Below are 27812 nucleotides of genomic sequence, written 5' to 3'. Positions count from 1 at the left end.
CTGGCGGTTCCTCAGAAAACTGGACATAGTACTACCGGAGGATCCAGCAATACCTCTCCTGGGCATATATCCAGAAGATGCCCCAACAGGTAAGAAGGACACATGCTCCACTATGTTCATAGCAGCCTTATTTATAATAGCCAGAAGCTGGAAAGAGCCTAGATGCCCCTCAACAGAGGAATGGATACAGAAAATGTGGTACATCTACACAATGGAGTACTACTCAGCTATTAAAAAGAATGAATTTATGAAATTCCTAGCCAAATGGATGGACCTGGAGGGCATCATCCTGAGTGAGGTAACACATTCACAAAGAAACTCACACAATATGTATTCACTGATAAGTGGATATTAGCCCCAAACCTAGGATACCCAAGATATAAGATATAATTTGCTAAACACATGAAACTCAAGAAGAATGAAGACTGAAGTGTGGACACTATGCCCCTCCTTAGATTTGGGGACAAAACACCCATGGAAGGAGTTACAGAGACGGAGTTTGGAGCTGAGATGAAAGGATGGACCATGTAGAGACTGCCATATCCAGGGATCCACCCCATAATCAGCATCCAAACGCTGACACCATTGCATACACTAGCAAGATTTTATTGAAAGGGCGCAGATGTAGCTGTCTCTTGTGAGACTATGCCGGGGCCCAGCAAACACAGAAGTGGATGCTCACAGTCAGCTAATGGATGGATCATAGGGCTCCCAATGGAGGAGCTAGAGAAAGTAGCCAAGGAGCTAAAGGGATCTGCAACCCTATAGGTGGAACAACATTATGAACTAACCAGTACCCCGGAGCTCTTGACTCTAGCTGCATATATATCAAAAGATGGCCTAGTCGGCCATCACTGGAAAGAGAGGCCCATTGGACTTGCAAACTTTATATGCCCCAGTACAGGGGAACACCAGGGCCAAAAAGGGGGAGTGGGTGGGCAGGGGAGTGGGAGTGGGTGGATATGGGGGACTTTTGGTATAGCATTGGAAATGTAAATGAGTTAAATACCTAATAAAAAATGGAAAAAAAAAAAAAAAGAAAATCTTCATTCTCATCTACTCCTATTATCCGTAGGTTTGGTCTTCTCATTGTGTCCTGGATTTCCTGGATGTTTTGAGTTAGGATCTTTTTGCATTTTGTATTTTCTTTAATTGTTGTGCCCATGTAGAGAACATGGAATCTTCTGCACCTGAGATTCTCTCTTCCATCTCTTGTATTCTGTTGCTGATGCTGGCATCTATGGTTCCAGATTTCTTTCCTAGGGTTTCCATCTCCAGCGTTGTCTCACTTTGAGTTTTCTTTATTGTTTCTACTTACCTTTTTAGATCTTGGATGATTTTGTTCAATTCCATCACCTGTTTGGTTGTGTTTTCCTGTATTTCTTTAAGGACTTCTACCTCTTTAGCAGTGTTCGTCTGTATTTCTGTAAGTGAGTTATTAAAGCCCTTTTTGATGTCCTCTACCAGCATCATGAGATATGATTTTAAATCCTAGTCTTGCTTTTTGGGTGTGTTGGGGTATCCAGGACTGCCTGAGGTGGGAGTTCTGGGTTCTGATGATGGTGAATGGTCTTGATTTCTGTTAGTAAGATTCTTACATTTGTATTTCACCATCTGGTAATCTCTGGAGTTAGTTGTTATAGTTGTCTCTGGTTGGAGCTCATTCCTCCTGTGATTCTATTAGCCTCTGTCAGCAGACCTGGGAGTCTAGCTCTCTCCTGAGTCTCAGTGGTCAGAGTATTCTCTGCAGACAAGCTCTCTTCTTGCAGGGAAGGTGCAGAGATATCTGGTGTTCGGACCTGCCTCCTGGCTGAAGATGAAAGCCTGAAACAGGGCCTGTCCCAGAAGCTGTGTCACTTCTGCCTATCCCAGAAGCTGTGTTGCTTCTATAGTCCGCACTCTCACCTGCACAGACTAGTCTCTGAGGGATCAGGGACCCAAGATGGCTCCCCCACCTGCTCTGGCAGAGACCTCCCAGGTGGACACCTCTCCTCTGGTGGGGAAGGTGCCTGGATGTCTGGAACCCGAAATGGGGTCTGTCCCAGAATCTGTGCAGCTTCTACCTGTCCCAGAAGCTGTGTAGCTTCTGTAGTCCACACTCTCACCTGCTCAGACTAGTCTCTGAGGGATCAGGGACCCAAGATGGTTCCCCCACCTACTCCAGCAGAGCCCTCCCAGGCAGACACCTCTCCTCTGGTGGAGAAGGTGCCCAGATGTCTGGAGCCTGAATCGGGGTCTGTCCCAAAAGCTGGGTCACTTCTCAGTTTTTGCCATTCTTGAAGACCAGTCTTAGTCCGTGGTGATAGGATAGGATCACCATGATATTATTTCAATCTTCTTGTATCAGTTGAGGCTTGTTTTGTGACCAATTATATGGTCAATTTTGGAGAAGGTACTATGAGGTGCTGAGAGGAAGGTGTATTCTTTTGTTTTAGGGTGAGATGTTCTATAGATATCTCTTAAATCTATTTGGTTCATAACCTCTCTTAGTTTCACTGTGTCTCTGTTTAGTTTCTGTTTCAATGTCTGGTCCATTGGTGAATTATAGGGATGGAAATGGAGAGGAGTCTGAGGAAAAGAAGGTCAGTGACAGGCCCAAAGTAGGATCCAGCTCAAAGAGAGGTCCCAAGGCCTGACACTTTTACTGAAACTATGGAGCACTCACAAAAAGGGACCTAACATGACTGCACTCCAGAAGACCCAACAAGCAGCTGAAAGAGTCAGATGCAGATATTTGCACCCAACCAATGGACAGAAGCAGCTGACTCCTGCTGTTGAAAGAGGGAAGGCTGAAGAAAGCTGAGGAAAAGAGGGATCCTGTAGGATGACCAGCAGTCTCAATTAATCTGGACCCCCAAGATCTCTCAAACACTGGACCACCAAATAGACAGGATATACCAGCTGATATGAGGCCCCCAACATACATACAGTAGAGGACTTCCAGGTCTGTGTTCATTCAGAGATGATGCAGCTAACCCTCAAGAGACTGGAGGCCCCAGGGAGTTTAGAGTTCAGGTGGACTGGGTGGTGGGGGACATCCACATGGAGACAGTGGGATGGGGAGGAGGTTTGGGATGTGGAACAGTCAGACAGTGGATAGGGGAGGAATAAAACTTGGAGTGTAAAAAAAATTAATTAATTAATTAAAATAATAATAATAATAATAATAATGGATTTGGATGAGTCTAGAAAAAAGAAATTGTATATATATGTATATGTATGTGTATATATATATATATTTTTTTCTTTTTGGTTTTTCGAGACAGGGTTTCTCTGTATAGCCCTGGCTATCCTGGAACTCACTTTGTAGACCAGGCTGGCCTCGAACTCAGAGATCCACCTGCCTCTGCCTCCCGAGTGCTGGGATTAAAGGTGTGTGCCACCATGCCCGGCTGAAATTGTATATTTTTGAACTCGTGTTTTAGAGTTTTTTCTACAGCATTAAGGGCTGTCCTGAAGGTCCCAGCATTTACCATTTTGCTGAGACATTAGCCACACCTTTGCCTTCTGGACTAATGTTGTCTGATTATCATAGGATCATTAATGTTAACAAGAGAGGACATTCCTTAAAGGATGAAAGTAAAATATGTTCATTATTATACAAACAAGATTTATGTCCATGAAAGGCATTGATGCTCTTGGAGGCCCATGTCCCCACCAAGGCCATACTGGACTCAGCAGGCTAATACCCAAAATACATGAAGAACTCAAGAAATTAGATACCAACAATTCAAATAACCTGATTAATAAATGAAGTACAGAACTAATCAGAGAACTCTCAACAGAGGAATCTCAATGGCCGAGAAATACCTAAAGATATGTTCAACATCCTTAGTCATCAGAGAAATGCAAACCAAAATGACTCTGAAATTCTTCCTTACACCCATCAGAATGTCTAAGATCAAAATCTCAAAGGACAGCACATGCCGGCAAGGTTGTGGAGCAAGGAGAACACTCCCCACTTCTAGTGGAAGTGCAAACTTGTACAGCCACTTTATAAATCAATCTGGTGGTTTCTCAAAAGACTGGGAATAGTTCTACCTCAAGATCCAGCTATACCACTTCTGGGCATATATTCAAAACATGCTTCACCATTCCACAAGGACACTTGCTGAACTATGTTCATAGGCTTTATCATAATTACCAGAAACTGGAAAAAATCTAGATGTCTTTCAACTGAAGAATGGATACCGAAAATGTGGTATATCAAAATAATGGAATACTACTCAGCCATTAAAAACAAGGGCATCATTAAATTTGCAGGCAAATGGATGGAACTAGAAAATATCATCCGGAGTAAGGTAACCCAGATGCAAAAGATATGCATGGCATGTACTCACTTATAAGGAGATATTAGCTATAAAGTACAGGATACTGTGCTATTATCCACAAACTCATAGAAAACAAATAACAAGTAGGGCCCAAGGGAAGATGGTTGAATCTTTCTTAGAAGAAGAAACAACATAGATATCAGAGGTTGATGGAAAGAGGGAACTGGGAGAAAGAGGGGGTAAGGAGGGGAATGGTCTGTGGGAGGTCATATGTAAGGAGAGTAGGGAAGAGAGAAGGGAGATGACGTGGGATGGGGTAATCTCTAGGATATGCCAGATATCTTGAATATGGAGAGGCCCCAGAAGGTGACTCTAGCTGAGCCCCCCAACAGTTGGGGATATAGATCCTGAAACAGCCACTTCCTGTATCCAGGTAGGACTCCCAGTGGAGGGAAAAGGACATCAACCTACCCACAAAACTTTCAACCTAAAATTTTTCCTCCCTACTAGATGTACAGGAACAAAAATAGGACAGAGATTGAGGGAATGGCCAACCAATGACTAGCCCAACTTGAGACCCATTCCATGGGAGAGAGACCACCCCGGCACTATTAATGATACTCTACTATGCTCGTATACAGGAACCTAGCATAACTGTCTCCTGAGAGGCTTCATCTAGCAGCAGATGAAAACAGATGCAGAGACCTGCACCCAAACATCAGGCATAGGTCAGAGAGTCTTGTGGAAGACTGGAGGGTAGGATTGATCGAGCTAGAGGGGTCAAGAACACTATAAGAAGATCTCAGAGCAAACTAACCTGGGACCATGGGGATTTTCAGAAACTGAACCACCAACCAAAGAGTCCGCAGGGTCTGGACCTAGGTCCCCTATACATTTGGAGCTTGGTTCATGTAGGTCCCCTAACAATTGGAGCAGGGGTTGTCCCTGCCTCTGTTGCCTACCATTGGATCCCCATTCCTATCTGTATTGCCTGGTTGAGCCTCAGTGGAAAAGAATGGACAGCTAGGACTAGATGTCCCAGGGCTGGATTGTACCCAAGGGAAGCTTCACCTTCTCTAAGGAGAAAGGGAGAGAATAATGGGGACGTTGTTTGTAAGGCAGAACTGGGAGGAGAAGAGGGGGGAGGTGCAATTATGATGTAAAGTGAATAAATAGTTAATGATGCTCTAAGGAAAAGAGAAAAAACCTTTTCCCAATGTCAAACCAAGAGGTACAATCCAATTATCACCTCAGATGGGAAAACTAGAAATATCTGAACAAGAAAATGATTATCATATATTAAATCACATAATAGACAATCCACAAAGGTTTGTTTGAATGAATTAATGACACATTCTCTGTGTCATGTCTGATCTTAGCTAAGTGATTGGTAAACTGTAAATGTCATTAATATCAAACCTTCTTTGCTGTGGATTGGAGGTTTTAAAGGTATGTGGACAGACAGCTATGAGAACCTGAATACAAGTCACCCCCTGAAAATCAGTCTTTCCCTCAAAGGAATGCATTACCTAGGTACTCCGTCTGAATCATCTGACTGGCATTCCCAGAGGGTATCAGAAGAGCAGCTAACATGGTGCTTTCCACAGTCTCCAGCAAGATGGTGCCCAGAGTGGATGTCTCCTCCTTGCTGAGCTCAAACCATGTGGTCGCTTGCTCCAGCACGAGGGAGACACTTGTAGCTGCACTCTGCAAGGAAAGAAACATTTGCTAATGTTCTTTCTCACCCCTTCCACTCTTCCTCTCCCTCCTGTTCCTCCTCCTGCTCCCTCACTCCTACTATTCCTCCTCTCCCCTGTCCCTGCTCCTCTTCGTCCTCAGTCTTCTTCTCTCCATGCCCCTCTCCCTTCTCCTCCTGCTCCTCCTGCTGCTCCTCCTCCTTCTCCCTCTCCTTTTGCTGTTCCTCCCCTCCCCTTCCTCTCCCTGCTCCCCCCCCCCAGGTTTCTTCTCACCATGCCCCTCTTTTTTCTCCTACTCCTCCTCCTGCTCTCTCTCCTCCTGTTACCCTTCTCTCCCCTTCCTCACCCTGTTCCTCCTCCTCCCTAGGAACTTCCTCTCTATGTTCCTCTTCTTCCTCCTGTTCCTCCTTCTTCTCCTCCATCTCTTGTTAGCAAAATAATCTATGCTCTCTCTAGCCCTAGGATAAAAAGGGGTTAAGGATGAAGCAAAAGAAGACGCTACTCAGAAGATGGCCTAGTCGGCCATCATTGGGAAGAGAGGCCCCTTGGTCTTGCAAACTTTATATGCCTCAGTAGAGGGGAACACTAGGGCCAAGAAGTGGGAGTGGGTGGGTAGGGGGAGTGGGGGGGAGGGTATGGGGGACTTTTGGGATAGCATTTGAAATGTAAATGAAGAAAATACCAATAAAAAATACTAAAAATTAAGAAGTAGAAAGAAGAAGAAGAAGAAGAAGAAGAAGAAGAAGAAGAAGAAGAAGAAGAAGAAGAAGAAGAAGAAGAAGAAAAAGAAGAAGAAGAAAAGGAGGAGGAGGAGGAGGAGGAGGAGGAGGAGGAGGAGGAAGAAGAAGAAGAAGAAGAAGAAGAAGAAGAAGAAGAAGAAGAAGAAGAAGAAGAAGAAGAAGAAGAAGAAGAAGAAGAGACAGACATCAATAAAGAAGGTGCTCCCCTTACCTGTAAGGACACTGGGGCACTTTTGTTCTCACAGGTATTATCAAGGATTGTGAAGGTAGCATTCACAAGTGTACAGAAGGAAGCCTGTGTTCCAAGAGAAAGAGCACTTTTGAGTACTGGCTAGTCTGTCATGAATTGCAAAGTGGAAAAACTGAGTAATAAAGTTCAACATATGAGTAGTTCAAATTCCTGAGTTTCCATTCTCAGGGAAATAAATACTCATCCCATAAAGTCCTCATTTCAGAGAAGCTGGGTGGCAGATAACAGATGCATTCACTCTAGAGGGGCCTGGAATCCCCTGCCCAGCAGGGAGATGGTAGTTCATAATAGCCTCATGTATACTTCATGAATAACCAGGAGAGGTAAAGACTCCAGTTACAAACTGAAGTCAAGAGAAAAAATTTCCTAAACTGACCTGATTTGACCAGAGCACATTGTATATCCATGTTGAAACAGCCCCAACATACTCTGATGGTGTACAGAGTTGTTACATACTGTCCTGACTTCATTTCTGTTGCCTGGATAAAAAAAAATACCTTGACAAAAAGCAACTTGGGAAAGAAATGGTTTGTTTTAGTTTACAATTCTAAGCTACCATCCATCATGGTGGTAACTCAAGGTAGGAACCTGAAAAGACTCATCATGGCCATAGTCAGTAACACTGAGTGATGAGCATCTGTTTTCTCATACTCTTGTTGGTGCTGAGGTCTATTTCTCCACTGTTACACAGTTTAGGAACTTGTGCCTGGGAAATGATACTGCCCACTGTAGACTTGGCCTTTCCACATCAATTAGCTTAATTAAGATACCCCACATAGAGAGAGAGACATGCTCAAAGGCCATCACAATGTAGACATCCTTCAATGAAATTCTCTTTCCAATGGATTGTAGGTTGGCTCAAACTGACAATTGAAATTAATTATCAAGGCCAGGCATGGTGGTGCACATCTCTTTTCTTAGCACTCCCATAATAATCAAAACACTAAATACACACACACAGACAGAAAATTAAAAGCAGTAAGGGAAATTTTTTCAGAAACATATAAAGGCAGACCTATCAGAATCACACCAGACTTCTCACCAGAGACTATGAAAGCCAGAAGATACTGGGCAGATGTCATACAGACCCTAAGAGTACACAAATGCAAGCCAGACTGCTATAACCAACAAAACTTGCAATTGCATAGATGGAGAAACCAAGAAATTCCATGACAAAACCAAATTTACACAATATCTTTCCACAAATCCAGCCCTACAAAGGATAATAGATGGAAAACACCAACACAAGGAGGGAAACTAAACCCTAAAAAAAGGAAGGACATAATCTTCTTTCAACAAACCCAAAAGAAGATAGCCGCACAAGCATAATAACATCAAAACTAACAGGAAGCAACAATCACTATTCCTTAACATCGCTTAACATCAATGGACTCAATTCCCCAATAAAAACGCATAGACTAATAGACTGGATATGTAAACAGAACCCAGCATTTTGTTGCATACAAAAAAAAATCATCTCAGTGTCAAAGACAAACACTATTCAGAGTAAAGGCTGGAAAACAATTTTCCAAGCAAATGGTCTCAAGAAACAAGCTGGAATAGCCAATCTAAGATCATATAAAATCGACTTTCAACCAAAAGTCATGAAAAAAAAAAAGATAATGAAGGACACTGCATAGTCATCAAAGGAAAAATTTACCAAGAAGAACTCTCAATTCTGAACATCTATGCTCCAAATGCAAGGGCACACACATTCATAAAAGAAAATTTACTAAAACTCAAAGTATACATTGTACCCCACACAATAATAGTGGGAGATTTCAACACACACTCTCAGCAATGAATGTGTGTTGTGAAATGTGATCATGGAAACACAAACTAAATAGAGATACAGTGAAACTAAGAGAAGTTATGAACCAAATGGATTTAACAGATATCTATAGAATATTTCATCCTAAATCAAATATACCATCTTCTTAGCGCCTCATAGTACCTTCTCCAAAATTGACCATCGGTCACAAAAACAGACCTCAACAGATATAAAAAGATTGAAATAATCCCATGCCTCCTATCAGATCACTATGGATTAAGGCTGGTCTTCAATAGCAACAGAAACACCAGAAAGCCCACATACATATGAAAGCTGAACAACACTCTACCCAATGATAACTTATTCAAGGAAGAAATAAAGAAAGAAGTTAAAGACTTCTTAGAATTTCATGAAAATGAAGGTAAAATACAGTCAATCCTATGGGACACAATAAGAGCAGTGCTAAGAGGAAAAATATAGCTCTGAGTGCCTCCAAAAAGAAACTGGAGAGAGCATACACTGAAAGCTTAACAGAATACCTGAAAGCTCTAGAACAAAAAGGAGCAAATACACCAAAAAGAAGTAGAAGGAATGAAATAATCAAACTCAAGGCTGAAATCAACCAAGTAGAAACAAAAAGAACTATACAAAGAATCAACAAAATAAGGAGCTAGTTCTTTGAGAAAATCAATAAGATAGATAAACCCTTAGCTAGACTAACCAGAGGGCACAGGGGCAGTATCCAATTAATAAAATCACAAATGAAAAGGGAGATATAACAACAGAAACTGAGGAAATTCAAAAAAAAATCATCAGATCCTGCTACAAACGCTGACACTCAACACAACTGGAAAATCTGGATGAAATGGACAATTTCTAGACAGATACTAAATACCAAAGTTAAATCAGGATAAGATAAACCAAATAAACAGTCCCATCATTTCTAAAGAAATAGAAGCAGTCATTAATAGTCTCCTAACCAAAAAAAAAAAAAAAAAAAAAAAAAAAAAAAACACCTAGGACCAGATGGGTTTAGTGCAGAATTCTATCAGACCTTCAAAGAAGACCTAATACCAATACTCTTCAAACTATTCCACAAAATAGAAACAGAAGGAATACTATCCAATTCATTCTATGAAGCCACAGTTACACTGATACCAAAACCTCACAAAGGCCCAACAAAGAAAGAGAACTTCAGACCAATCTCCCTTATGAATAACAATGCAAAAATACTCAATAAAATTCTTGCCAACTGAATCCAAGAACACATCAAAACAATCATTCACCACGAACAAGTAGGCTTCATCCTAGGGATGCAGGGATGGTTCAATAGAAGGAAATCCATCAATGTAATCCACTACATAAACAAACTCAAAGAAGAAAAACCACATGATCATTTCATTAGATGCTGGAAAAGCATTTGACAAAATTCAACAACATTCCTTCATATTAAAAATCTTCGAAAGATTAGGAGTTCAAGGCTCATACCTAAACATAGTGAAAGCAATATACTGCAAATCAGTAGCCAACATCAAACTAAATGGAGAAAAAAATGAAGCAATCCCATTAAAATCAGGAACTAGACAACAGTGCCCACTGTTCATTATAGTACTTGTGTGTCTCCCTGGTAGGAATGGTGGTATTATGCTTGATGAGAACATCCATGACTCCACCATCCCTTTCAATACCAAGAGAAAAAGAAGTGACATCAAAGAGCAGCAAATCCTGAATATTCTCAGACTTGTCTCCAGGTAGAATGGCTGCCTGGACAGCTGCATCATAATCAATAGCTTCATCAGGGTTAATGCTCCTATTCAGTTCTTTTCCATTGAAGAAGCCTTGCAGAAGCCTCTGAATCTTGGGGATTCTGGTCAGACTCCCACCAGGACAATATCATGGAACTGTATCATATCCAGTTTGGCATCTTGAAGAACTTTTATTTCAGGATCCAGAGTGCTATGGAACAGATCAACATTCAATTCTTCAAATTGAGCATGGGTAATGGAGGTATTGAAGTCAATTCCCTCATAGAGGCAACCAATCTCAATACTGGCTTGGGTGATGGAAGGAAGAATATGCTTGGCCACTTCACAGGCAGCATGCAGATGGCTCCTGTTCTCACTGATGTCCTTCTTGCACTTTCCTTTAAACTCAGCAGTGAAATGGTTGGCCAATGAAATGGAGTGGTATAGCTGTGTCTTAAGTTATAACTATTCCAATTTTCTGAGAAATCACCAGATTTATTTAGATTGATTGTACAAGTTTTTAATCCCACCAGAAATGGAGGAGTGTTCCCCTTTCTCCACATCTTCCCCAGCATGTGCTGTCCCATGAGTTTTGTTCTGTTTTGTTTGGTTTGGTTTGGTTTGGTTTGGTTTGGTTTGGTTTGGTTTGGTTTGGTTTGGGTTTTTTAAGCCATTCTGGTTGGTGTAAGGAAGAAGCTTAGTTGTTTTGATTTGCATTTCCATAATGACATCCTGAGTGAGATAACCCAGACCCAAAGGATATGCATGGTATGTTCTTGCTGATAAGTGGGTATCAGCCATAAAGCAGAGAATACCCATGATACACCCCACAGGACCAAAGAAGCTAAACAAGAAAGAAGGCACAAGTGTGAATGCTTGAATCATACTTAGAAAGAAGAACAACATAGTTATAAGATGCATAGGGATGGAGAAACTGGGTGGGAGTGGAAAGGGGTAGAATAATAAGGAGACAGGATCAGGTGTGGGGAGAGACAGGAGAGAGTCCCAGAGGACCAGGAGAATGCACAAAAATTGGCAGCTGCCAGAGGTGGGGAAATTTTTAGGAAGTCTCAGAGATCTGAGATGAGGGAGGCTCCCAGGAGTCAATGCAGGTGACATTAGCCAAGATGCCTAACAGTGGGAGTATAGAACCTGAAGGGACTACCTTCTGTAGCCAGACAGGACCCCCAGTGGAGAGACAAGAACACCAACCCACCAACAAAACTTTCAACCCAAAATTTGTCCTGTCTAAAAGAAATGCAGGGGCAAGGTTGGAGCAGAGATTGAGGTAATAGCCAATCAATAACCAGCCCAATCTGAAACCCATGTAATCACAAATGGCAATGGCAAGCACCAATCTCTAACATGATATTCTGTTATGCTTGCAGACAGGAGCCTAGCATAACAATACAGCTACTATGGGTTGTGCTATTTTACTATTGCATTTATTTGACTAAGATTGATGAAGCAATATTTATCCTAAGTAGCCTCTTGGAAAACATCAATAACTAAGAATGTACAACACTGACATATTCAATAAGAATATTCACTGAGTCCTACAGGGGTATCTGTATCAAAGCCACACACATACCAAGGTTCAGGAACCATAGCAGATAAGGAGGCAGGAAGAATATAAGAGTAGAAGGATAGAGGAGAAAGCAGTGAGATGCTGTCTTCTGGGTATGACATGGTGACAGCATTTATGAACACACAGAAGCTGTGGGTAACTACACGAGACCAAACCAGCCAAGATTCTAGGAATAGACTGAGAAGATGCTCTCCAGTTCCTCTCTCACTGAGAATCTCTCTACAGTGAGAGCTTCTGGGACACAGAGAATCATTCTTTCTTGATGCTATGGTGACTGATAGAGTCTCATGCTCCAGTGGATGCCCCACACCAATGCATGTATGGCACCCGTGATGAACTTAGTGTGTCATCAATTAAAAACACACACACACACAGAATTGGAAGGGAGATGGATTGAAAAATGTTGGGAAGTTAGGGAAAGGTAGGGATAAATATTATCATAGTTTGTTGTACATATGGATGAAACTCTCAAGAATAAAGATAATTTTTTTAAAAACTTACATAACCAAGATCCCTGCCCTGCACTGCTTGGCATTGCTGTATCTGCTCACTTTGGAGTATCAAGTCTTCCTTACACTTGAAGAGGATCCCTGGAAGGAAGAAAAATCAACCATGCAAAATGTTCAGCACAATGAGGTGTGACTGACAACTAGACAAAACTGATTCTGTGCTCTTTATACATAACATCTGACCTCAGCCATAATAAACAGAAGTGACTGAGAGCAAACTGCACTACACACCAAACGTAAGAAGCTCCAAGATCATGGCAAGGGTTTAAAGGGAGTGAGACGGGACGCAATGTCCAGTGCTACAATGACTACTCCCGTCAACTCTCATCTCATCTGTATCCAGTTTCACCTGGGAGGTGGGCTTCTGGGCATGTCTATAGGAATCATCTAGATTATATTTGTTGGTATGTGAAGACACCTCTTAATTGTGAAGAGGACCATTTCCTGGTCAGGAAACCCTGGACTGCACAGAATGGGAAAACTGAGCAGCTCCAACAGCAACATTCATCACTCTCTGCTCCTGACTGTGGCTTTGATGTGACCGGCTGCCTCTAATTCCACAGCATGATGAACTACTCTCTTGAACCATGGCCAGAATAAACCCTTTCTCCTTGAGTTGCATTTCTCAGGTATTTTGTTTTACATTGGCAAAAACTAAGATATCGGTGATACAAAACTCTAAGACAAAGAAAGGTAAGCAAGCTGGTGAATGTCTGAAGGCACAATGATCAAGTAGAACAGTATAACCAGAAAGTGATATCAGCCTGGATGTTCACAAACAGGTAACTGGATAAGTAATGTGGTACTTATACACAATGGAATATTATTCAGCCATATGAAATTCATTTTTAAGAAAGTGAGTAAAACTGGAAAATATACTGAGATAGTAGACACCTAGACAAACACTTCATATTGCCACTCATACACAGATCTTGACTTCTACAGGTTAAATATATTTAAATGGATGTAAGTGCGAGAGAAAACAGGACCCTGGAGGGATTTAAAGAATGGGTTTTATAGGGTAACAAAACACATGAAATATGAGAGTAGAGGGGAGGAACTATTGGGAAAAAGAAAATACAGGAAAGGGGAAGCATTGAAGAGGGAAGGAAGGAATTGGAAGAGATGAGAAGATGGAGAGGGTGAGGGGAAATGAGAGAGGAGGAAAGAGGAGGAGAAGAGGAGAGGAAGGAATGGAGGATAAGAAGATAGTGGAGGAGAGGAGAGGATGAGAAGGGAAAAGGCAGAGAAAGAGGAAAAAGAAGAAGACAAGAAGAAAGGGGGAAAGGGGAGAAGCAGAAAGAGATGGAGGGAAGAAAGAGAGAAAGGAGAGAAGAGGGATTACATCTGAATAATATTCTTTTCATGATTTCCTCAGAGCCAACTGGCATGGCCTTTACACCTGTGCTAGGCAACATAAATTTAAAAAAAAAAAAGAAAGGTGGGAAGTAAATGGCATAATAAATACATATTTATAGATAGTTCTTTGTGAGGAGAAGACAGAAAAATGGAGGATGGAAGGAGTGTGTAGAGGACAGAATGGCACTGGTGACATTCTCACCTCTGTGTGGGGAAGGATCTTATGTAAATTCTGTTGTTGCTGTGTTTCACTGCAGCCATTCAGGATACATACATTCTGTTTTAGAATTTAGTTTATGTGAGTGTGGTATACATGTATGTGAACATGCTCATGTATGTAATATTATTTATGCCCATACATATGAAACCCAGAAATTGGCATTGAGAATCTTAGTCACAATCCAGCATCATGGACTCTAACCCTCTGGAACCATAAGTTCAAATAAACTCTTTTTTTTTAAAGCTGCCTTAGACAAGGTGTTTCATCATAGCAACACTAATACATAGGGCCACACCCTTGGAGAAAAGTGGCCCTCCCTGAGAAGCTATTATTGCCCCTCAGTAAGGAGAGGCTATGAGCTCCTCTCCCAGCCATATTTATACTCAGGACTGTAAATTTTAGAACCTACTACTCAAATTTTTTAGGCCAAGCAGTCATAGTGCCCACTTTTAATCCCAGCACTTGGGAGGCAGAGGCAGGTAGATCTCTGAGTTCAAGGCCAGCCTGATCTACAGAGTAAGTTCCAGGACAGACAGAGGTATATAGTAAAATCCTGTCTTGAAATCCAAATAAAAATTTTAATATTTTATTGTTCTTGAGAGAAAAAAACTAAATGTTTTCATAAGACACCAAAATGTCAAAGAGCCTGAATTCCAGCCATGGTTACAGACACATCTAAAGTGTCTAACTTTGTGTGAATTCTCAGGACCTTTTCACATACTGTAACTGTGACAGTGTGTCTCCACTCTTTCAATTCTGCACTTCAAGTTGGGTATGGTCCTGTACACTTATGATGCCAGCAGTTGGTAGGTAGAGAAATGAGGAATGTTGTTCAAGGCTAGCAGTGAGTTTGAGACTAACCTGTACCACATGAGACCCTGTCTGCAAAAAAAAAAAAAGTTGATCCAAATCCCACTCAATAACCTACTATTGAGTGCACCAATGAATCAGTAAAGGAGTAAAAGGTAGCAAGATACTGCATACATGAAATGAAAGTAAGTAGAGAACTTAGTTATTGGGGAAAAAACGTTTTATGAGCAAATCAAAGATACAGCTCCCCTTGCCAATGCACTAAGACATTACTTTTGCAGTTGAAGTTTCCATATCCTTGGGAGCCTTCTGGATCCATTTGAAAGTCAGGGAGGCAGCCACAGATGTAGGAGCCTGGTACATTGGTGCAGACAGAATTCAGTCCACATTGTAATGGATCTTGGGTGCACTCATCAATATCTGCAATAAAAATCAAATACATAATGAAATTCAGAGGAACAGGGAGAAATGCACACCCCAAACCATCTGGGAAATCCTCTGCTCACCTTCACATGTCACCTCTAGGTCTTTGAAATTCAGCTGTCCATTGCTAGATGCAAAGCCAGGGTGGCAAGTGCAGAAGTAGCTCCCAATAGTGTTGGTACATGATGAATTCAAAGGACATGTGTCATCACACTCATCGATATCTGCACAGTGGAGAATGAGCATGAGGTTTGGAGTGATGGCTCCGTGGGAAAAGAGCTTGTGGTGTGATCATAAGGACCTCAGTTCAACCCCGGGAAGCCAGATTCCTAGTTTCACTTCTGTTGTTATGATTTAAAAAAAAAATACCTTGACATGGAATGATTCCCAGGAGAGCCCCCACCAGCTGGAGACATGTCCATGAGAAACTGTTTTCATTGTCTTAATTGATGGCACCAAGCCTACTGTGAGCTAGACCATTCCCTGGGTATGTAGTTCTCAATTGTATAAGAAAGGTATCTCACATAAGCCTGTGAGCAAACCTGAAAATAAGCTAGCAAGAAACATTTTCCCATGGCTTCTGCCTCCAGATTTCTGACATGATCTCCTACCCTGAGTTTCCTCAGTGATCACCTGTGACCTGGAAGTATAAGCCAAATGAAACTTTTCTTCTCAAAGTTACTTTGGGTCATGGTGTTTGTCACAGCAACAGATTGAAACTAGAACACATACCCACAGATCAAACTGACCTAAGCAATTCCTCATTGAGATGCTCTTCCAAGATGGTTCTAGATTGTGTCAGGCTAACAATCAAAACTAACCAAATGACATACAGAGTCACACACACACACACACACACACACACACACACACACACACACACTTTGAAATCTAGGTTGGTTCTTGACTGTAACCAACAGGATGAGGTATTAGTGATGTTCTGAGTTCTCTAACCCCAGACTCAAACACCTGGCATATGATCCATTCTTTCTTTTAGAAACACATTTCTTTTTAAAAACAGGAACCATGTTATGAGGAAGCCCAAGTGTCACTATGGAAACTGGGTGTTTTAGTAGAGTTTTCAGCCAAATGAAATCAACTATTAATACATGCCAGCTCAAGGATGTAGAGAAAGAGGAGAACTCCTCCACTGCTGGTGGAATTGCAAGCTGCTACAATCACTCTGTAAGTCAGTTTGCCAGTTCCTCAGAAAATTGGACATAGTACTACCTGAGGACCCAGATATACCACTCCTGGGCATATACCCAAAAGATGCTCCAACATGTAATAAGGACACATGTTCCACTATGTTCATAACAGCCATGTTTTAAAAAGCCAGAAGCTGGAAACAACCCAGATGTCCTTAAACAGAGGAATGGACATAGAAAATGTGGTACATTTACACAATGGAGTACTACTCGGCTATTAAAAATGATGAATTCATGAAATGCTGAGACAAATGGATGGAACTAGAAAATATCATCCTGAGTGAGGCAACCCAAACACAAAAGAACACACATGGTATGCACTCACTGATAAGAAGATATTAGCCTGAAAGCTCCAAATACTGAAGATACAATTCACAGACTACATGAAGATCAGGAAGAAGGAAGACTAAAATGTGGGTGCTTCAGTCCTTCTTAGAAGGAAAACAAAATACTCACAGGAGCAAATATGGAGATAAAATGTAGAGCAGAGACTGAAGGAAAGGCCATCCAGAGACTGTCCCACCTCATGATTCATCTCATATACAGTTACCAAACCCAGACACTATTGTGGATGCCAAGAAGTGAATGCTGAAAGGAGCCTGATATAGCTGTCTCCTAAGAGGCCCTGCCAGAGCCTTACAAATACAGAGGTGGATGCTCACAGCCAACCATTGGACTGAGCACAGGGTCCCCAGTAGAGAAGTTAGAGAAAGGACCAAAGGAGTTGAAGGGAATTGCAACCCCACAGGAAGAACAATATCAACCAATCAGTCCCTCAAGAGCTCCCAAGGACTAAGCCATCAACAAAGGAGTACACATGGCTCCGGCTGCATATGTTGCAGAGGATGTCCTTGTCAGGCATCAATGGAAGAAGAGGTCCTTGGTCCTATGAAGGTTCGATAGATGCCCCAGTGTAAGGGAATAGAGGTCGGGGAGGTGGGAGTGGGTGGGTGAGTGGAGGAACACCTTCATAGAAGCAGGGGAAGAGATAATGGGATATGGGGTTTCTGGGAAGGGGGGGGGACTGGGAAAGGGGATAATATTTGAAATATAAATAAAGACAATATCCAATAAAAAAAGATGTGCCAGCTGCTGTAGGCACAGCCCCTAGGGACACTAAATAAAACAGAAAAGGTAGTCCACTGTAAGCAAGGACAAATGGCAGTTGCTATAAGACATAATGTTTGAGATTAATTTACTACCCATTAGTGAGTTCTCTACAAAGCTGGGGACATTACCTGTACAATTCCCATCTGCCGGATGGCCAAGGATCTGAAAAGTTGGCAAAGAGAATCCAGCTGGGCATGAGCAGCTGTAGGATCCCAGAGTGTTGATGCAAATGAAGGTGGGACCACAGAGAGTTGAATTCCTGGAGCACTCATCCACATCTAAACAGAATGTCAGAGTGAGACAGAACAATGACATGTGAGCCAGGAAATTATTAGCAGGTAAAGCTCTGGCTGTGACTAAATGCATTTCACATTATGGTATGGCCACAAGCTGTTAGAAACCAGGGAGTGGAATGTGGTGGCTTGAATAAGAATGACCTTCACAGACTCAGACATCTGGACTCTTGGTCCCCAGTTGGTGGTGCTGTTTGGAGAGGTTCAGAAGAAACCTGCTGGAGGACTTGCTGGAGAAAGTGTGTCACTGGTCGGGGTGGGGAAGTGTAGCAAGCTTTGAGAGTATATAGCTTCATCCTATTTCCTGTTTGCTTTCTCTGCTTGCTATCTGTGTATGAGCTTTGCCTCTCAGCTTCCTGCTCCTGCTGTCATATCTTCCACCCCTTGCCTTGCCTTCTACCTCTTGCCATGTTCTCACTCCATACTGAGCCCATCACTCTGAACACATAGACCAAACTAACTCTGTCTTCCTCAAGGTGCCATTGGTTATGGTGTCCTTTTTTTTCCACAGCCCAGAAAAATAACTAATACACTGTGGGACTGTGAAGAAATGAAGCCATATACACTTCACAGTACATGTCCAATCCCAACACTCTCAAAATAAGGTGAGAGGCAGAGATAAGAGAATCTTCAGATTCCCATGGGCCAGGAAACCTGGTATATGCTGCAGTCAATAGCAAAGAGACCCTGTCTCCAACAAGGCAGGAGGCAAGGACTGACACACTGGCCTCCACACGCATGCCATGGCATGCACACATGGAAGTGTGTTGCATCCCACACACTGGGGTCCTGAAAACCTGGCTAAGGCAGTGAGGGGATGAATAATGAATAGACACAAAGACATGTTCAGAAAAGCTGAGGTTTGGTAAGCTATGCTCCCTCTGATGGAGTGGTACCACACAACAATCCAGAACCTCCATGAATTTGTTATCTACAGCACAGTGGGGGAGAGTTAGATAATCTTAGTAAGTAGGCAGCAGGCACCACAGCAGCAGAAATAAGAAAGACCCTGTCTCACTAGTGTGGAAGGCAAGAATTGACTCCTAAACGTTGTTCTCTGACCGCCACACATGCTCCAAGATGTGCACATGCCCACACTCCTGGAAGGAAGAAGTAAGGGGGGGGGAGAAGAGGAAAGGGAGGGAGGGAGGGAAGAAAACAGAGAGAGAGGGAAGGAGGGAGGGAGGAAAAGAGAGAGAGGGAGGGAAAAGGAGAAGGGACAAGAGGGGAGGGAGGAATCTTGGCTTCTACTTTACAGATGAAAGTTTTAAACTCATCCTAAGTCCAAGCCCCTTATCACCATCCTTTTAATAAATGTTATTTGAGTTACTGGTCAAAACCTCCACCTACCTTCACAGGATTCGTCCAGGCCCTGGAACATTGGCCCTCCTCCACTAGATTCAAGTCCTGAGTTGCACGTACAATAATAGCTTCCGAGAGTGTTGTGGCAGGTTGCATGTTCAGGGCAAACGTCTCGAGTCACACATTCATCTTCATCTGAGGAGTTGGGGATAAAATGCAGGAGAATTACTATGTTCACAGCAGTCTAATTTATAATAGCCAGAAGCTGGAAAAAACCCAGATGTCCCTCAACAGAGGAATGGATACAGAAAATGTGGTACATTTACACAATGGAGTACTACTCAGCTATTTAAAACAATGAATTTATGAAATTCTTAGGCAAATGGATGGATCTGGAGGATATCATCCTGAGCGAGGTAACCCAATCACAAAAGAACTCACATGATATGCACCACTGATAAGTGGATATTAGCCCAGAAACTAGAATACCCAAGATACAATTTGCAAAACACAAGAAAATCAAGAAGGAAGACCAACGCATGGATACTTCATTCCTCCTTCCTCCTTAGAGTAGCATACACCCAGAAGATGTTCCAACATGTAATAAGGACAAATGTTCCACTATGTTCATAGCAGCCACATATATATAGCCAGAAGCTGGAAACAACCCAGATGTCCTTTCACAGAGGAATCGATCCAGAAAATGTGATACATTTACACAATGGAGTACTATTCAGCTATTAAAAATGATGAATTCATGAAATTCTTAGGCAAATGGATGGAACTAGAAAATAGCATCCTGAGTGAGGTAACCCAACCACAAAAGACCACACATGGTATCCACTCACTGATAAGTGGATATTAGACCAGAAGCTCGGAATATCCAAGATACAATTCACAGACCACATGAAGATCAATAAGAAGGAAGACCAAAGTGTGGATACTTCAGTCCTTCTTAGAAGGAGGAACAAAATACCCATGAAAGGAGACAGAGAAACAAATTGTGGAGCAGAGACTGAAGGAAAGGCCATCCAGAGACTGCCCCACCTGGGAATCCATCCTATATACAGTCACCAAACCCAGACACTATTGTGGATGTCAACAAGTGCTTGCTGACAGGAGCCTGATATAGCTGTCTCCTGAGAGGCCCTGCCAGAGCCTTACTAATAAAGAGGTGGGTGCTCTCAGCCATCCATTCGATTGAGCACAAGGTCCCCAATGGAGGAACTAAAGAAAGGATACAAGGAGCTGAAGGGATTTGCAGCCCCATAGGAGGAACAACAATATGAACCAACCAGTACCCCCAGAGTGTCCAAGGACTAAACCACCAACCAAAGAGTATACATGGAGAGACTTATGGCTCCAGCCACATATGTAGCAGTGGATGACCTTGTCAGACACCAATGGGAGGAGAGGCCCTTGGTCCTGTGAAGGCTTGATGCCCCATAGTATGGGAATGCCAGGACAGGGAAGCAGGAGTGGATGGGTTGGTGAGCAGGGGAAGGAGGGTGGGCTAGGGGGTTTTCAGAGGAGAAACCAGGTAAGGGGATAACATTTGAAATGTAAATAAAGAAAATATCTATTTAAAAAGAACAACAAGAAGTGTGGGAAGAGACAGGAGGGAGAACTAGAGGGCCAAGAGAATGAATGGAAAACAGCAGCTAGGAAGAGTACTTGTGGAGGTCATCTCTAGGACATGCTAGTGACCCAGGATGGGGAAGACTCCAAGGAATCTATGGGATAGACCTTACCTAAGCCTCCTAAGTGTGGGGATGTGGAATCTGAAGTAACCACCTCATGTAGCCAGGCAGGATCCCCGGGGTAGGGATAAGGGCACACACCCACCCATAAAACGCTTGACCCCAAATTTGTCCTGTCTAAAAGAAATTCAGGGACAAAGATGGAGCAGAGACTGAGGGAATGACCAACCAATAATTGGCTCATAGAGACCTATCCCAAGGACAAGCACCAATCCTTGACACTATGGAGATACTCTTACTTTTGCAGACAGGAGCCTAGTATAACTGTCTTCTGAGAGGCTCCTCCTAGTACCTGACTGAAACAGATACAGAGACCCACAGCCAAATATTAGATAGATCTCAGGGAGTCTTATGGAAGAGTTGGGGGAAGGATTAAGGGCCTCAGAAGGGATAGGGGCTCCACAAGAAGACCAACAGAGTCAACTAACCTGGATCCTTAGGGACTCTCAGAGACTGAGCTACCAGTCAAAGAACATAAATGGGCTGGACTTAGGCCCACTGCAAGTTTGTAGCAGATGTACAGTTCTGTCTTCATGTGGTCCCCCAACAACTGGAGTTGGGGGAGGGCTGTTTCTAAAGCTGTTGCCTGTCTGTGGATCACATTCTCTAAACAGGGCTGCTTTGTATAGCAAAATCTGGAGAGGAATCACCAAGCCCTGCAAAGACTTGATGTGACAGGGTGAAAGGATACCTTCTCAGAGGAGAAGGGAAAGGAGGGATACAGGATGGTCCATGTGAAAGGGAAAACAGGAGAAGGGGGCAGCAATTGAAATGTAAAGGGAATAAATAAATTAATTAATGGAGAAAAACAAAAGTCTCAAGGGACAGCACATGCTGGCAAGGATGTGAAGCAAGGGGAACACTCCTCCATTGCTGGTGGAAATACAAACATGTACTTCTACAATGTGGTGGTTTCTCAGAAAAGTAGGAATAGTTCTACCTCAAAAAACAGCTATACCACTCTTGGGCATATATTCAAAATATCCTCCACTGTCCCTAAAGGACACTTACACAACTATGTACATATCAACATTATTTGCAATAGTCAGTATAGCTGTAGTTGATTAATCCACTCTAATCTCTCCAGCAGTGTTCCTCACTACCTGTCCCAATGTTTGGATTCTTGAATGAAAGACACACACATACACATATTTAATATGCCTTAATTATCTCAATGGCTGGACTACTTTATCTTCCACGTTGCTAGCATACTTTCCTCCCCAATATTCCTAAATTATTACTTACTAAAACCTATATTCCATCCTGGCTGCCCCATATCCAGGCATATAGTCCTCCTGGCCCACAATCCTAAACTCTTACATGTTGGTTGTCTCTTTGTCTCTCTGTTCTACATTTCCCAGGCCAAGTCCCGCCTCTCCCTCCCTGCCCAGCCACTACCCACTGGCAACTTTATTTACCAATTTAAGCCAACTGGGTTCAGGGACCCTCAGCATCTTACATACAGACATGTGAATTCCTGTGTGGTTTTAGAAACCCAAATAACATAATGCAAACATTAAACTAAATCCACAACAGCCAGAAGCTGGAAACAATCCAGATAGTCCTCAACCGAAGAATGGATAAAGAAAATGTGGCTCATTTACACAATGGAATACTACTCAGCTATTAAAAACAAAGATATCATGAATCTTTCAGACAAATCAATGAAACTAGGAAACTTTATCCTGAGTGAGGTAACACAGACCCAAAAAGACATGTGTGGTATGTTCTCTCTCTTGCACACAGGAGCCTAGCATAAACTGCCCTTTGAGATGCTCCACCTAGCAGCAAATGGAAACAATTGCAGAGATCGACATCCAAACATTAAATGGAGCTCTGGGAGTCTTATGGAAGAGTTGGGGGGAAGATTGAGGGACCTGAAAGGGACAGGTACTCCACAGGAAGAATCAACAGAGTCAACTAACCTGGACTCTTGGGGGCTCCCAGAGACTGAGTCACCAACCAAAGATGGCTTGGTACTACACACACACACACACACACACACACACAACACACACACACACACACACAGCAGATGTGTAGCTTAGTCTTCCTGTAGATCCCCTAAAATTTTTAGCAGGGACTGTTCCTGCCTCTATTGCCTACCACTGAATCCCCTTCCCCTAGCTGGACTGCCTTGTTAGGCTTTAGTAGGAGAGGATGTACCCAATCCTGAAGTGTGACTTGATGTGCCATGGTGGGGTGATACACAAGTTGGGCCTCTGCCTCCTCAGAGGAGAAGATGGTGGAATAGAGGGAGGAGCTGTGTAAGAGAATGACTGGGGGGAATAGAGGAACTGATATTGGGATATAAATAGAATAAATAAATAAATAAATAAATAAATAAATAAATAAATAAATAAATAAGAAAAAAAAAGAAAAATTGCAAGGACCAGGTGTTGCAAACCTTCACAAATGGAGCCATTCAAGACAAAGCCTGGTTGACAGGTACAGCTGTAGCTTCCCACAGAGTTAGAGCAGTTGGAATACTTAGGGCAGATCCCAATTGTCAGACACTCATCAACATCTGCAGGGCAGTAAAAGAGAGTGAGTGAACTATGTGCTGTGTGCTGACCACCAAAGACCTGTGGCAGAGAGCCTGAGGATATTACCTGCGCAGAGAAAATTATCCAAACTTCCCAGAATCCAGTCTTTCCCAGTGGAAGAAGAGAAGCCTCTAAGACAGCTGCACTTGGCTCTCCCCAGGATATTGGTGCAGACTGAGTTAGGACCACAAGGTGAGTCACTTTGAAGACATTCGTTAACATCTGAGCAAAGAAAAGGGCTAGAGTGACAAACTGCCCTTGTTCTGAAACTAATATGAGCCTCCCTCTGTGAGCTCATTATCTGGTGACTTTGGTGGGGTTTAGAGTCCCTCTGTTTAAATCTAAGCAGTCTTATAATTATGGTTCCAAGTTCATAAAAGTGGGTTGCTAAGTCAAACACCACTGACCTCCTATCAAACACAAGCAGGTTTTGATAGAATATGAACACTTGTGTAGTGATTTCTTCTGAACTGCAGCATTCCCTTCTGAGGGAGGAAGTGACTGCTAGGAACGCAAAACACCTTAAACATCAGATTCACAAGGTTCCTTCCCTTGGACATATGATTAATACACAATTAAGCTGCCTGAGTGTGATGTAGGGATAATTTCTTCAGTAGTGAGAGTAGATGTTTATTCATGTCTCCCCAGGAAGCCATACAACATAAACTCACCTTGACATTCCACTCCTGGGCCTTGAAAGTTGGTTTGTCCATTGCTGGACAGGAAGCCTCGTTTACAGGTGCAGTAATAACTGTCTGTGGTGTCAGTGCAGGTGGCATAAGCTGGGCAAGTGGTAGTATCTTGACACTCATTCACACCTAGGTAGCATGCAGAGAAGCATATGGATGTGTGTAAAACACTGGAATAGCACTTTCAAGGAGTCACAAAAAGGAATGGAGGAGTCACACCCTAGAGTCTCCTGCCTATGAAGAAGATCTTATGCATGTCTTGGCCATGTGAGAAACAAAGGTAAATAGATGGTTTTTAGAAGAACAGCCTAGAGACAAGCATTCTTGCCCCTGGACTGAGTCTTCCAAAGTAAGTGTCTTAACCACAAACCAAAGAACATACATGGACAGGACCTAGTCCTGCTGCATCTATGTTGCAGATGTGCACCATGGTCTTCATGTGGGTTGTAAACTGGAGTAAGGGGCTATCTCAAAAGTTGTTGTCTATACATGCTATATGTTCTTCTAGCTGGGCTACTTTGTCTGGCCTCAGTGGGAGAGGATGCCTCTAGCCTCACAGAGACTTTATGTGCTAGAGTTGAGGAAACCCAAGGGATTCCCTTAAGCTCAGAGGAGAAGGAAAAGAGGATGGGAATGGGAATGGGGGAAGAATTATGGGAGGAGGTGACCAGGAGGGGGGCAGATGTAAAGTCAAAGAAAGAAAGAAAGAGAGAGAGAGAGAGAGAGAGAGAGAGAGAGAGAGAGAGAGAGAGAGAAAGAAAGAAAGAAAGAAAGAAAGAAAGAAAGAAAGAAAGAAAGAAGGAAGGAAGGAAGGAAAGAAAGAACTGAACAACAGAAACTCCACAGCCAGTCCCACAACACCCAGAGAAAAGACTCATTCCCAGGCACTCTAACATGCCCTGGATCATAGGAGCAGAGGTGAGAAGGACACAACATCTGCCCTAACACCAGGAGTAACTAGGACCAGCTGTACCCAGGCACCAAAGTACTCCACATGACCAGTGGCATGGGTTCCTTCTGGTATGATCTGGTGCCGTGAACAGACCTTGGGCACAAACTCCACAGCCAGTTGCACAATACCCAGAGGAAGCTCCACTCCCAGGCACTCTAACACACCCAAAGAATCAGAGGTGCCCTGAGCAGACCTTGGGCACTAAATCTGCAGCCAGTCCTACAACACCCAGAAGAAGCTCAACTCTCAGGTGCTCTAACATGCCCAGGACCACAGGATCACAGGATCACAGGAGCTTGGTCACACCAGGACCTCTGGGTCCCAGAGGCAACTTGATTCCCAGGAGCTCTGACACACCAAGGATCTCAGGATCACAGCATCCCAGAATCACAGGGTCACCAAGACAGCTGAACACTGAGGAGTTCTGACACAACCCAGAACACAGGAAGGACAGTCTCCAGTCAGATATAGCGAGGAGAGGTAGCACTAGTGATAATCAGATGGCATGAAGCAAGCAATAGAACATAAATAACAGAAACCAAGGTTACTTGGCATCATCAGAACCCAATTCTCCCACCATACCAAGTTCTGGATACACCATCACACCAGATAAGCGAGATTTGGATCTAAAATTGCTTCTCATGATAATGATAGAGAACTTTAAGAAAGACATAAATAACTCCCTTTTAAAAATACAGGAGAACAGAAGTAAAACAGCTAGAAGCCCTTGAAGAGGAAACACAAAAAAACCCTTACAGAATTACAGGAGAACACAATCAAACAGGTGAAGGGAATGAACAAAACCATTCAAGATATAAAAATGGAAATAAAAACACTAAATCACAAAGGGAGACAACCCTGGACATAGAAAACCTAGGAATGAGATCAGGAGTCATAGATGCAAGCATCACCAACAGAATACAAGAGATAGAAGAGAGAATCTCAGGTGCACAAGATATCATAGAAAATATTGACACAACAGGCAAAGAAATGTGGAAAAGGCAAAAAGATCCTAACCCAAAACATCCAGAAAATCCAGGACACAATGAGAAGATTAAACCTAAGGATAATAGGTATAGAAGACAGCAAAGATTCCCAACTTAAAGGGCCAGTAAATATCTTCAACAAAATTATAGAAGAAAACTTCCCTCACCTAAAGAAATAGATGTCACCCTGAGATTCCACCTCACACGAGTCAAAATGGCTAAGATCAAAAATTCAGGTGACAGCAGATGCTGGAGAGGATGTGGAGAAAGAGGAACACTCCTCCATTGTTGGTGAAATTGCAAGCTTGTACAACCACTCTGGAAATCAGTCTGGCAGTTCCTCAGAAAATTGGACATAGTACTACCAGAGGATCCCGCAATACCTCTCCTGGGCATATATCCAGAAGATGCCCCAACCAGTAAGAAGGACACATGCTCCACTATGTTCATAGCAGCCTTATTTATAATAGCCAGAAGCTGGAAAGAGCCTAGATGCCCCTCAACAGAGGAATGGATACAGAAAATGTGGTACGTTTACACAATGGAGTACTACTCAGCTATTAAAAAGAATGAATTTATGAAATTCCTAGGCAAATGGATGGACCTGGAGGGCGTCATCCTGAGTGAGGTAACCCAATCACAAAGGAACTCACACAACATGTACTCACTGATAAGTGGATATTAGCCCAGAAACTTAGGATACCCAAGATATAAGATACAATTTGCTAAATGCATGAAACTCAAGAAGAACGAAGACCAAAGTGTGGACACTTTGCCCCTTCTTAGAATTGGGAACAAAACACCCATGGAAGGAGTTACAGAGACAAAGTTTGGAGCTGTGATGAAAGGATGGACCATCTTGTGATTGCCATATCCAGGGATCCATCCCATAATCAGCCTCCAAACAAGGACACCATTGCACACACTAGCAAGATTTTGCTGAAAGGACCCTGATATAGCTGTCTCTTGTGAGACTATGCTGGGCCTAGCAAACACAGAAGTGGATGCTCACAGTCAGCTACTGGATGGATCACAGTGCCCCCAGTGGAGGAGCAAGAGAAAGTGCCCAAGGAGCTAAAGGGAACTGCATTCCTATAGGTAGAACAACATTATGAACTAACCAGTACCCCGGAGCTCTTGACTCTAGCTGCATATGTATCAAAAGATGGCCTAGTTGGCCATCACTGGAAAAAGGGGCCCATTGGACTTGCAAACTTTATATGCCCCAGTACAGGGGAAAGCCAGGGCCAAAAAGGGGGAGTGGGTAGGTAGAGGAGTGGGGGGGGGGGGGTGGGTACGGGGGACTTTTGGGATAGCATTGGGAAATGTAAATGAGGAAAATCCCTAATAAAAAAATAAATAAAAAGAAGCAAAATGTAAAAGAAAAATTGTTAAAATTCCTATAAGCTTTTAAATACATTCAATAAATAAAAAGATTTTTAATAATATTTTTTTAAAAAAAGAAATAGATGTCCATGAACATACAAGAAGCCTTCAGAATTCCAAATAGTTTGGACCAGAAAAGAAATTTCTCTGGTCACATAATAGTTAAAACACCAAATTCACTAAACAAAGAAAGAATA

The 27812-nt window shown here is 42.6% G+C and overlaps 1 protein-coding gene and 1 pseudogene across 4 annotated transcripts in view; both read right to left on the bottom strand.

The window, feature by feature from the left end:
- The window catches only part of Adgre1 (adhesion G protein-coupled receptor E1), a 124949-nt gene that overhangs the window by 57205 nt on the left and 39932 nt on the right, over positions 1–27812 (bottom strand). For 2 of the 4 annotated variants that reach the window (NM_010130.4, NM_001355722.1), the window contains exons 3-12: positions 24274–24420; positions 23669–23824; positions 23464–23583; positions 19345–19491; positions 17830–17979; positions 15467–15607; positions 15234–15380; positions 12564–12652; positions 6920–7003; positions 5801–5978 (exon numbers count right to left, since the gene is read on the bottom strand). In NM_010130.4, the coding sequence (NP_034260.1) occupies positions 5801–5978; positions 6920–7003; positions 12564–12652; positions 15234–15380; positions 15467–15607; positions 17830–17979; positions 19345–19491; positions 23464–23583; positions 23669–23824; positions 24274–24420 (1359 nt within the window). The remainder of the gene's footprint in view (positions 1–5800; positions 5979–6919; positions 7004–12563; positions 12653–15233; positions 15381–15466; positions 15608–17829; positions 17980–19344; positions 19492–23463; positions 23584–23668; positions 23825–24273; positions 24421–27812) is intronic. The other 2 variants (NM_001355723.1, XM_006523602.2) reach the window with 2 other exon arrangements.
- Gm18069 (predicted gene, 18069) lies at positions 10344–10903 on the bottom strand (annotated as a pseudogene).

The sequence above is a fragment of the Mus musculus genome, chromosome 17 (assembly GCF_000001635.26).
Source record: "Mus musculus strain C57BL/6J chromosome 17, GRCm38.p6 C57BL/6J".
NCBI lineage: Eukaryota > Metazoa > Chordata > Mammalia > Rodentia > Muridae > Mus > Mus musculus.
This window is presented reverse-complemented; position numbering and strand designations above follow the sequence as displayed.